The sequence below is a fragment of the Elephantulus edwardii genome, unplaced genomic scaffold, assembly GCF_000299155.1.
Source record: "Elephantulus edwardii isolate Elephantulus edwardi_28Jun2011 unplaced genomic scaffold, EleEdw1.0 scaffold00037, whole genome shotgun sequence".
NCBI lineage: Eukaryota > Metazoa > Chordata > Mammalia > Macroscelidea > Macroscelididae > Elephantulus > Elephantulus edwardii.
The window spans coordinates 2,736,120-2,748,769 of record NW_006399787.1 but is presented as its reverse complement, the minus strand read 5'-3'; the positions used below and the strand labels follow the sequence as shown (position 1 = coordinate 2,748,769).

The 12,650-nt window shown below is 40.3% G+C and overlaps 1 protein-coding gene across 1 annotated transcript in view; it reads right to left on the bottom strand.

Moving 5' to 3' along the window:
- The window catches only part of CEP128 (centrosomal protein 128kDa), a 597,902-nt gene that overhangs the window by 12,712 nt on the left and 572,540 nt on the right, over positions 1–12,650 (bottom strand). Inside the window, exons 21-22 of the mRNA XM_006884767.1 lie at positions 11,462–11,575; positions 1,510–1,540 (exon numbers count right to left, since the gene is read on the bottom strand). Of these exons, the coding sequence (XP_006884829.1) occupies positions 1,510–1,540; positions 11,462–11,575 (145 nt within the window). The remainder of the gene's footprint in view (positions 1–1,509; positions 1,541–11,461; positions 11,576–12,650) is intronic.

The window sequence follows — 12,650 nt, the reverse complement described above, 5'->3', positions numbered from 1 at the left end:
TGGATGGGTGTATCAGAGACAGTGCAATTGGCACAGGACAGATCAGAGTTTAGGGCTGTTGTACATAGGGTCGCTATGAGTCCCAAACGACTCGACGGCACATAACAACAGTGAGCTGACTGACTTAAGGACCTCAGGCATTACAGACTAGAACTGCCAATGGAGGTTACTTGTTATTCTTATAGAAGTAGACTGTCAAGTCTTTTTTGTGTTTAACTGCTGGGTGAGTCTGAGATGCTAACTAACCTTTAGATTAGAAACCAACTACAAACTTCATGTGCCACCTTGAGCTTGGGGAATCCATGCAGTGGCCTTTGCACAATAGTGTACATGAGATTTCTTATCAAGGACTAAGAGAAGTGGTTCTAAATGAGATAATGGGGTACTGTGGTGTTAAACCTTCCTCAAATGCCTTCATGACTGTCACTATTGGTCCCAAGCAATAATATATGTAAAAGTACATGAAGAACGCATTAGTGACATCTGTTAACAGCGATTAAAAGAAATAACATTAAAATGAAATGTGTCTATCAGTCTTGAGTGGTACCAGGGTTTATGTACAGCATGTTGTAGAAAACACTGCTGTGGAAACTTTAAAGTAGAACAGATACAGCTGACTTAGGAAGAAAGTGCTTAAAAGCCATCAGTTGCTACGAGAAAGGTATGAACACAGCAGAGAGATAGAGAGAGAGAGAGAGTGTGTGTGAGTCTGTGAGGGAGACGTGACCTCCAGAAACAACGTGTGTCCTGACACCATACGCAAACTTACATGGAACAAATATGACAACGGGCTTTACAAAGGGCTTTAGCAAGTTCTCCCTTCCACTCTGCTGAAAGTGGTTACAGACACATGCTCACCTATCAGCTTATCCTGGAAAAACATCTGCTTTTCAAAAAGAAAAGAAAAAGAAACTCTCTGAATAGAAAATGAAAATCATGATTTTTTTTTGCAGGAGAGGAAGGTCAGGAGACAAGCACGTCTTCTGTGATTTTACTTTAACAACAAAAAATCCAGGGCTAATTAAAACCACATATTTCGTACGGGTAGGGGGCAAAAAGGGCAGGTAGAAAGTAACTAATTTTTTGGACAAAATCATGTTCTTCTGTGAATTCAGATTAGCAGTGCTGTGGCTGACTCTGCGCATTCAGTTCTATTAGGAACAGCTGGGACAGCAAAGAAGCCCATCTGTCCTTCTGAAACCATACAGACCTGATGAAAGGGAAGCCATGAAACACCTCTGCTGTGTACAGAGACAGTGTGTTGGAATCAATTTCAAGTCCAACTCTAAATGGAAGCTTGCAGATAAGCCTTCCTCCAGTTTCTTGGTCAGCTCAGTGTAACATTATTACATTAATGCTATAGCAATTACAGACCTTGGTCCTGCTCAAGTCCTTTGCAGGTTTCTTAAACTCTGATCATTATTATCTCGGTGATTGCTATGGGCATCAACAGTAGGAGGCTCGCTCTTGCCTTACACTGAAAGAGAACCTGCAGTGCACACTTCCTGCTATGCCTGCCCTCCACCAGCCTTCTGTCCTCCTTATTGGATGTCTCCCTGGCTTCTCACAACAGCAGCAATGCAGCCAGCAGGGCTCTGTGATTCCAATAGTGATTTCTCTGTCAACAGCAATACAGTCAGGGTTCTGCAACTATGATGCTAAGAGAGCTACTTTCAAACGGAGCTGCAGATGAAACACTTCCCCATAACTTGTCATCAAAGGCATCTTTTCAAAAGATTCCTGAGCAACTCTTTCTTTTGAACGCCCATGGCACTTCACTGAGGTCTCATTTATACCATTTATCCCTTTCTCCTTTGCACTCTGGATGTTTTTAGGGAAGGCTTTGAAATCCTGAGGGGTTGGTTACTGTTCTTCTTATCATGACATTCTCTTGAGCCCTTGGTTACTACAGAAGTTCAATACACTCTTGCTGAATATTGTGTTAAAATCAACAACAAACATGCATATTTGTCTACTAGGACAGGTGAGCAAAAAAGGCATGGGATTTTTTTTTTCTTTTTAGCTGTTGAGTTTACTGATGTTAACCTCACATGCCTAGAAGGATCTTAGCACAGTGCAGACACTTCGTAAATATTTGTTGATTGAGTGCATAAGCACCGATTTTTCAAAAGAGTTTGGGCAGTAAGTATTTATATCATCAATGTAGGTCAGGAAATATTTTTTTGTGAAGGAAGGAGTACATTGTAATATTTCCCCTCACACCAGGGGTTGGTACATCCCCCTGCCCCCATAAATAACCAAATCAAGGATTTTAGGCTTTCAAGGCATATTATCTCCATCACGAGTTGAGTGGGAAGGCATAGCCAATGAGTGAATGAATTAAGTGTGACCGTGTCGCCACAAGGTTGTTGTTGTTTTCTGCCATCAAGTCACCTACAACACATAGCGACCCTATGTACAACCTTAACCCTGCTCTATCCCTTGCCAATCTCACTGTCTCTGACACGCCTACCCCCATTACCCCAGTGACAGAATAAATCCATCTCATCAAGGGTCACCCTCTCCTGCGTTGTCCCTCCACCCTCCCAAGCATGACGTCCCTCTCCAAGAACTGGTCCCTCCTTGCAACATGTCCAAAGTATGTCAGACGAAGCTTCAGAATCCTTGCCTCCAAGGAGCAGCCTGGTCTCACCCTCTCTAGGATGAATCTCTTTGTTTTCCTAGCAGTCCATGGTACCCTCAATATTCTTCTCCAGCATCACAGCTCAAAGGCATCAACTCTCCTTCTATCCTCCCTAGTCATTGTCCAACTCTCTAAAGCATAGCAAGTAATTGCAAAGCCCATGGCCTGCATCAGGTGCACCTTAGTTATATACACAAAAACAAGCTGCAGGCTAGATGTGGGCCAGTGAGCAATAGTCAGCTGACCTCTTGTATCGGTAAATGGTGCCCTGTGGTGTAGTCTGGTGCATGTGCGGTTAACCTAACAGTGAATGGTTCAAATGCACCAGCTGCTTCATGGGAGAGAGTTGGACAGTCTTCGCCCATGAAGATTTCTACCTTGAGTAACTGGCTGGAGGGTTACCAGCAGTGCTACTCATCTCCAAGGCTGGGGGGTTTGGGTTTGGTTTATTGATGAAATAAACCATGCAAAGGTTATTTATTAGGATTAAGAGAGCCAGATTCTACATTTGAAGACTATGTCACTTGGATGTTTATATGTCACCCACACCAACAGGCAGGTAAAATGCTTTGTGATACTGTGGTTAGGAGAAGCTTTTCCTTGGAAGGGGTGTACCATGCTTAGAAAAGTGGGGCAATCAGCCAAAGAGAGGCAGACCTGCAAAAGATGGACTGACACGCTGAGTGCAGCAATGGGCTTAACCTTATCAGACATGATGAGGATGGCACAGGCCAGGCCAGGATTCAGGTCTATTGTTCACAGGGTCTCTTATAAGCCACTATTTGACTCGACAACACCTAACAATAACAATAGTGCTTATTTGCAGAATTAAACTGCGATCTATACCAATGAACTCAAGTCCTTGCATGGTTTCCTTTGATTCCCTGCCCTAGCAACATGTGGGATAAGGCAGCAGCTGCTGATTTAAGGCCTTCCAAGACGAAGGGTGCTGAATAGGCGTGGTCCTGCTTGAAGGAAAAGCCTTGATGCCTCTGTGGCTTCAGAAAGTGGATGATTAAGTAAGGTTGTTGTTGCTATGTGCCATCGAGTCCCTTGCGACTCCTAGTGATCCTATGTACAACAGCCCTAAACCCTGCTCTATCCTGTGCCAATTGCATTGCCTCTGACACACCCATCCTGAGTACCCCAGTCACTGAATCAATCCACCTCATAGAGGGTCTTCCCCTCCTGCGCTGTCCCTCCACTTTACCCAGCATGATGTCCCTCTTTTCTGATTATCCAAGCAGCTAAGAAATTGCTAATGTCTTGCTACTAGTCTGGGCTCATTGTTCTTTTGAAGATGCGTAGCTTCTCAGTCTTAATAACTTAGTTTTCTAAAAGTCCTATGAGCTAAAGGTCATTGTTATCTGTATTTGGCAAAATACGACCTCACATTTTCCTCTCCAGTGGCTTAAAAGGAGGTGATGATATTCACCAATTTTGCGTAATACTTCATTTAAAGTCAGATATTTGCTACATATAGTGATGAGGCTTAGTATTTGCCCCTAAAGTGGATCAGAGATTAGAAATACTTCTTGTTATTATGAGCTGCCATTGAGTCAAATCAGACCCACAGACACCCTTAGGTCCAACAGAACGAAAGCCTGCCCTGTCCTTGGCACTCCTCACCACCTCGGCTGTGCTCACACCTGTTGATGTAGTCATTGTGTTAACTCATTGAGGGTTTTCTCGTCTTTCACTAACTCTCTACTTCTCCAAGTACTGTTTCCTTTACAAAAGACTTGTGCCTCTTGGTAACATGTTCAAAGTATAAGACAAAGTCTTAGTCTCCTTGCTTCTAAGGAGGACTCGGGCAAAGACTTCTTTGCCACCACTACAGCTCAAAGGCATCAATTCTTGGGCCTGCCTCATCCACTGTCCAACTCTCACACATGGATATGAAGGAAATGAAAATGCCAAAGCTCGAGTCATGCACAATTTAGTCTTCAGAGTGAGACACTTATGCTTTAGCACTCTAAAGAGGGTTCTGAGCACTAGATTATCGCAATTCAGTATGTTTTCTCGATTGCTATGTTCACGTGTGTGGATTGTAGGTCTAAGTAAAATGGAATCATTGACAACTTCAGTCTTTATCTGCTTATCATGATGTTGTTTATGGGTGCAATTAGGAGAATTTTTTACTTTCTTTATGTTGAGATTTTCCATACTGAAGAGTATGCTCTTTGATCTTCTTTAGTAAAATCTTCAAGTTCCCTTCACTTTCCTCAAGCAAGGTTGAATCATTTGCATATTATAAGTTATTGATGACTTCTCCTCATATAGTGAGGCTGTCTTCTTAGATTATTTGTTCAACATACAGACTGGATAGGCATTGTGAGAGGATATAACCCTGACATATAGCTGTCCTGATTTTAAAACTTACAGTATTTTGTTGTTCTGTTCAAATGATGGCTTCTCGGTCCATGTACAAGTTTCACATGAGCACAATAAAGTATTGTGGAGGTCTCATTCTTCTGAATATTGTCCAAAATTTACGAAGATCCCCACAACTGAATCCATTTGCATAGCCACTAAAACACCATTCTGGTATTCTTTGCTTTCAGCCAAAATTCATCTAATATTAACAATAATAGCCCTTATTCGACAGCCTTTTCTGAATTCAACTTGTATTTACAACCATTCCCTTCCTAGGTAATGATATTGTTTAGTAATTTCTGAATTCTGTTGGATCACTATTGGGTTTTTGTTTGTTTGTATTTAAATATATTTAATAAGCCCAACTATGGATCTTTCCTAGTCAGCTGGCCAGGTAGCTGGTTGGTTTTTTTTTGTTTTGTTTTGTTTTGTTTTTTATTATTAAATTTTATTAGTTTTAATGAACATTTGCAGAGATTTCGGGTTTTCATTCATTCATTGTTGCACTGTTTTCTCCACCCTCCTCCCCAGTTTGTTCTTCTTTCCCCCCACCCCAATGTCTGTTTTAATTGTCCAATTGCCACAGTGCTTGTCAAAGCCAGTTCTGATTAATCTCCTTTGTCAGTGTGTCCCTTGCCATTCCCTATCACTCCTCCCTGAGAGAGACTTCACCCCGATTCATAAGGAAAAGGGGATGGTGTATTCTCTTAGCTACTTCCTGCTGGAAAGTGACGCTGTGGGTTTCAGGGTCAATGTTTTCTCTCACTACTCTAAAGGGCCCCTTTGGCAGTAGGAAACACATAGACTATTATGGAGATTGATTTTGGAATTTAGATGCACTGTTATAAATTGTGCTTAGCCGTACATGTTCATATCCTTGAAGATGTATCATGGAAATGTTGCAGCCTAGAAGATACAAGTTTAACTAACAAGTTAAAAGTGCATGAGTCAAAAATTGAAAAGCAATAATATTCTGAGTAGAGGTTCTAATAGTGGCACAAATCAAGTTACAGGTGGTTCCATTGCCATCCTTACTTTAACTTAATTCTTTTTTTAAATTTAAATTTGTTATTAATTTCAGTGAAAATTTACAGAGGCTTTGGATTTCCATTCATTCACTGTTGTAGATTTGTCCCCTCCCAAGGCTCCCCTCCACCAGACATTACCCTCTTGGAAAAGTAAAAGAAAAGATTCTTTCATTATTTTACAAACCCTCCCCCAGGTCCACTCCACTATGTAGCCATCGCTCTAGACTCCTGTCATGACCGAAATACCTAATCACATATCTCTTTTAAACACTTTTCTTCCTTCTCTGTTTCAGAGCAGCATACATTATTGAACCCATCTTACTCAGTCTCTCCCCAACCCCAAGGATAGTCCCATTCTACAACAGTGGCACCATGCAATATTTGTCCCTTTGTGACTGGGACATTTCACTCAGCATAATGTTCTCCAGAGTCAACCATTTTGAGTAATATTGCATGAGTTCCTTGTTTTTTAATGCAGCAGAGTATTCCATTGTGCGAATATACCACAACTTCTCTAGCCATTCGTTTGTTGATGGGCACTTAGGTTGTTTCCAACTCCTTGCTATTGTGAACAAAGCTGCAATAAACATGGGTGTGCATATCTCTGCTTGGGTGTCAGTTATGGTCTCTTCTGGGTATATTCCCAGTAGTGGTATTGCGAGGTCAAATGGTATCTCTATTTGCAACTTTTTGAGAAAGCGCCATACCGCTTTCCACAGGGGTTGCACCATTTTACACTCCCACCAACAGTGAATAAGGGTTTCAGTTTCCCCACAACCTCGCCAGCACTTATTGCTTGCTGTTCTGTTAAATTTTGCTATTTTGACTGGGGTGAGATGATATCTCATAGTTGTTTTAATTTGCATCTCTCTTAGGGCTAGGGATTTTGAGCATTTCTTCATGTGCTTGTTAGCCATCTGAATGTCGTCTTCGGTGAAGTGCCTGTTCATATCCTGTGCCCATTCTTCTATTGGATTCTTTACCTTTATCTTGTTGTGGTGCTCAAGTATTTCATAAATTCTGGATATAAGTCCCTTATCTGATATGTTATTACCGAAAACTTTTTCCCAGTCAGTGGCCTCCCTTTTTACCCTGTTGGAGAAGTTTTTGGATGTGCATAGGGATTTGAGTCTTAGAAGATCCCATTCATCTACGTTATCTTCTCCTGGTTGTAGGTTTTCCAGGATACTGGGAAGACTGTTTATGTTTCTTGCATCAATGAATGAGTGCGGCAAGGGCTAAAATATGTTGAAATATGTCAACTGGTATTCTGTCAACTCCAGAAGACTTTTTTTTTTTTTTTGCCAACGTCTCCAGTGAAGTCTGCATTTCTTCCATGAAGTATCATTAGTTCTTGACCATATGCTACTTCTGGAAATGTTTCAAATTGAGTAATTATTTTTGGCATCAATTTTTGTAAAGAAAGCAGCTCTAAAATCTATTAGATAGTATCAACGTAGAGCACTGTCATCATAAAAAGTGCTTTTGGCCCCTTCTTACACTTGCATTGTCTGTTTTCAAAGCTATTTCTCATTTTACCGAGAGTTGGTAATAATTTTGAACTAGGCCTGATTTCCTCATCAACTCTAGATGTCCTTTTAAAGAGAAATACAATGAAATAATTTGTTGACCATGTTAAACATTCACAGATCACTGCCACATGCTGTTAGGAAAATCATATTAATTTACAGCAATTTGGTGTCACTAGATAGTACTGATTTATCCGAAGCCAAACCTAAATTTACTGATAAATAATGTTGGGCACAGGCCTTCGGCTTGGTTAAATCCCAGTCAGCTGAAAAAAAGGCAGCGTCTACGTATGCTGCAGGTGTTTGTTGTGTACTGTTGAGGGGAACCAACACACAGCTGACCTTCCGGTGATTTTTCAGAGGCAGTTAATAACACTGGAGAAGACTGCCCATCCTTCTCCCACAGAGCAGATGGTGGCTTTGAACTGCATGCCTTTATGACTGCAGCACAACTTCTTATCATTAGGCCATCAGAGCTCATATGTTGCATAGCCATCAAATTTCCTACACATGGGGTTTAGGATGGCATAATGCCTTACAGGTTGGGTTACTAATTAAAAGATCAGTGGTTGTAATTCATCATGAGCTCTGTGACAGAAAGGTGTGGCAGTGTCTTCCTATAAAGACTTACAGCCTGGGGAACTTGAGAGGTTTCCATCGATCAGAATTGAACTCAAGGTTAAAACAGCGGTCTTCATTTGTCTTGTTGGAATTTTTAGAAGACAATGCTCTGAATATTATTCAGGTATCATTTTGAATGGAGCACCATTGCCTTTTTCTCTCCCAGAAACCACCCCCGCTGAGTCAGTTCTAACTCTGTGTGACCTTCCAGTGGTTTCTGAAGTGTTAATAGAGGAGACTTCCTCCTCTTTCTCCCACAGAAAGGTCAGTGGATTTCAACTGATGATCTTTTGGTTAGAGCAGCACTTAAATTACTCTGTCACCAGAGCTCCTTGCCTGTTGACATGGACAAGACATCTGGGTTATTCTGTATTAATATGCTGCCTTTGTTTTTGCAGATCACCACTGTATCTTTTTGAAACCGTTTAAAGCTCTTATTTTCAATCTTTCATTTGCATTTTTACTTTGGTGGGACTAAAACGCAAGTGTTGACTTTTTTGGAGAAATCTGGCTTACATATTAAAAATGCCCTCTATTTGGTGATTTCTAGAAAAATTCAGATATGAGGTCTTAATTTACACTGTGATAACAATGGAAAGAACTTTGTGAATGAAAATAAATTTAGATTTTGACCTTGATTCATAGTTTCATTGTTCTATGACTTGAATTTCTTCACTAATAAAAGAAGAAAAATAATGGTGCCAACTCTAACGTGATATGTGGAATTACTTTAAAGTGGTTCACTGTAAGATATGTTCAATTATTATAAGCTAATTGTTGATCACTAAAGAATTGATGCCTTTGAACTGTGGTATTGGAGAAAAATACTGAATATCCCATATATGTTTTGGTGAAGGTGCAGCCAGTGTACTCCTTGGAGGTAAAGATGATAAGGTTTCATCTCAAATACTTTGGCCATGTTGTTAGGAGAGGTTATTCCCTGGAGAGGGACATCATGCTTGGAAAAGTGAAGAGATGGCAAAAGAGAGGAAGACCCTCAGCCAGGTGGATTGACAGTTGACTGTAGCAATGGGCTTGAGTGTTTCAGAGATTGTGAGAATGGCACAGAATAGGGCAGGGTTCAAATCTGTTGTTCACTGAGTCAGTATGAGTTGTCCTTAATGACACTAACAACAACAACAACAACAACAACAACAACAACAACAATTTTAACTTTTATTTAAAGTGAGTGGCACTCATTTAAATGGTAGAGAATTAAGGCTTGGGGATATGAGGCTCGAAGAGAATGTTAGAATACTATTGTTATTATTGTTAGCTTTCACTGAATCAGCCCTAACTCAAGGGTGATCCCGTGTGTGAGGGAACAAAATAGTGTCCAGTTCTGTGGCAAATGCATGACCTTCTGTGAACTGGATCATTGGAATAAGGGCGGGCAGAATGTTCTTTGAAAGTAAAGATGTCTGGACTTCGTCTTACAGACTTTGGGTATGTTGTCAAAAGGGGCTGCCAGTCTCTACAGGGTAATATGCTTGGTATAGGGTGAAAAAGAAGAAGACCTTTAACAAGATGGATTAGCACAGTGCCCTATACCAAGGATTAAAATATAGCAGCGATGTAGTGAACATTTTCAGGACGGCATAGGAATGTCAAGTACTGGCAAGTGTTTTGTTCTAGCATACTCAGGCTCACTATGAAAAGGAACTGAAAACACCATTATTTTTTCCCCCCAAACTTCCAAGACTTTCTTGCTATTTATCTTAGACTAGAACCGAATGAGTTATGGGAAGACATCAAAGATACTATACATAAAGAGAACAAAATGTCGTGACAAAGCCAGAGCAGGAAGAAAAGACCAGAATGGCTATCAGAAGAGACTCTGAAAATTGCACTAGAGCATCAAGAAACCACTACAAAGGGGAGGAATAACAAAGTAAAAGAGATGAATAGAAGATTTCAAAGGACAGCCACAGAAGATAAAGCAAAATAGTATAATTGAATATGGAAAGAGCTGGAATTTGGTGAATAAAGAGGAAAGAACGTGCTTGCCATTTCTCAAACTGGAAGAACTGAATGAAAAACAACTTCAAGCCTTGAGTTGGAATACTGAAAGATACGATGGAAAAAATCTTTAATGATCCAGGAAGCATCACAACATGATGGAAGGAATTCACAGTCAAAAAGATACTTAGCATCAAGGACAGAGAAACTTGTTCTCACATGCTTTGGGTATATTACTGAAAGAGGCTATTCACTAGGAAGGTGTAGGGTCTGGGAAAGAGAAGCAGACATTCAAAGACCAGGACAGACACAGTGAGTGCAACAATGGGCTCAAGGGTGTCAGGTAACGAGGATGGCTCAGAACAGGCCAGGGTTCAGATCCGTTGTTGACTGGGTCACAAGGAGCTGAACTCAACTCGATGGGTCAAAAACTCTAAGCATGGAGTCCAGATGCTCAGTAAAAGAATGGCCAAAGATACCAAGACTTTCCAAAGAGCAGAGGTGGTTTTAGAATCCCTTGCGAGAGCAAAAGTTTAACATGCTTGGCTGCTACGTCAAAGTTGATAGGTAAGAGTTTACTCAGAAGTGTCATGGAAAATAGGCTTGGAAATCTACTTAGAAAACAATTGGCTACTGAAAACCCTCTGGAGCACAGTTCTACTTTAATATTTATGAGGGCCTTCTATGACTTAGAATCAAATCAATAGAAATAGATGTTTTTAAAAATATGTGACTTCCTTTAGTAGAGATTTTACTGTGGGAAGTACCTGAAGTTGTACACAGAAAAGAGAATACATCTACATTACAATTTTGACCAATCAAATGATCTGAAGTTTCCTTGCTTAGAATTTCTTAAGTGACAGCAATGTCCTTGTTATGGCTGTTATGTGCCATGAAGTCAGAATTGAACCTCCAGCTGTTTTCAGAAGCTGTAAATTGCACTGGAAGACATTACCCATCTTTCTCCCTTGGAGCAGCTGGTGGATTTGAACCAGCTGCCTTTGGGTTAGAAGTCTAACTCTACACAGCTGGCCACCAGAGCTCCTCTTCAATGTCCACAAACTATTTATGAAACAAGTCATAAACTTAACACTTAGTTCTCAAGAAAAGCCCAGTCTTTAACTTTTCCTTCTCTATTCCCCAAAGACTGAAATGATACTTTTATAAAATTATACTTTTAAGAAAATGATCTTTTCTCTTCCCAAGGGCCCTTACATGCACATTGAAGGGGATGCTTTACAGGAGGTTGTGGCCGTAAATGTGGACATTGTTCAAAGACTGAAAACGCACATAAAGGACATTACTTTGAAGCTTTTGATTCTGTACTTGGCGTCATCTCGGTGCAGCTGAAGAGAATCTCTTGGCACTTTGTATTTAGAATATCTCCCATCAGTCCTCTGGGATAAACCACAGGAATCCTGTAAAAAAACAACAAAAGGACTCAACTCGTGGATGAAAGGAAAATCAGTACTTGACGCTAGAATGCAAAAAAAGTATTGATATGGAGATAATAAATAATTACAGACATTTAGATAGGTATATAGGGGAATCACAGCCCTCCAAGGTAAAAGAAAATGGTCTTTTTGGAAGTTACTATTCAAATAAAAATGAGGTCGCACATATTTGCATTCTTTTCAAGACTAGTCTCCAGCCAGACTCAAATGACTGACACCTTCAGTTGAAGGGAATAAGGTTCCCATAACAATGAGTTGTCCAAAGGTATGATGCCACTTTTGGATGCTGCCTATGGCCCCGTGGAGAATACAAAATATTTTCCTTGTTACCTTTGAAATTGGAGCCCTTTTGCTTCACTAATCATGGAATAACACTCTACCTTTTAACTACTACATCACATGTATTTTTAAGCTTAAGCCTAGCTCATCTTTCCCTCATTAGGATAAAACGATTCAGTTCACGTAATCAAGTTGATGTAGGAAACTTTTAGAATGCAAGGCTCTCAAAAGCACTTCTTGCTTTCCCCCTCTCCCCCTTTGCCTTTCTTTGGTGAGGTTGGGACACAGCAATTGGTCACTACAGCCAATATATTTGACATTTCTATTAACAAATTATGGAAACATCAGAATGCAATCAAGATGACTGCCTTTAGTACGTGAGATGAATCAAGCACAGGGTTTAGTCATCTCAACAATTCCAAGTAACCTTAAACTCACTGAATGATCCTGCTGGAAGGGGTATCGGAAGTCTATAGGACTTATTTTTAGAACAAAGCTAAAGCCTATGGATGTAAAAAAATGATTTGTCCAAAGCTACGCAATTTGGGGCAGTTTGAGTTTAGAATCCAACATTATTTCCTTTCCACTGTACCATATATATGTTTATATGTAAGGCTGGATGGCTGGGTGACTCCTTTTAAAATGAGACTGAAAAAAAAAAAAAAAGAAAAGAAACAAAAACTCCAAAACAACCCACCCCTAAGCCAGAATAAGACCACATTTAAAAGGTCAAAATCAAGGCTATCTGAAAGGATCAGGT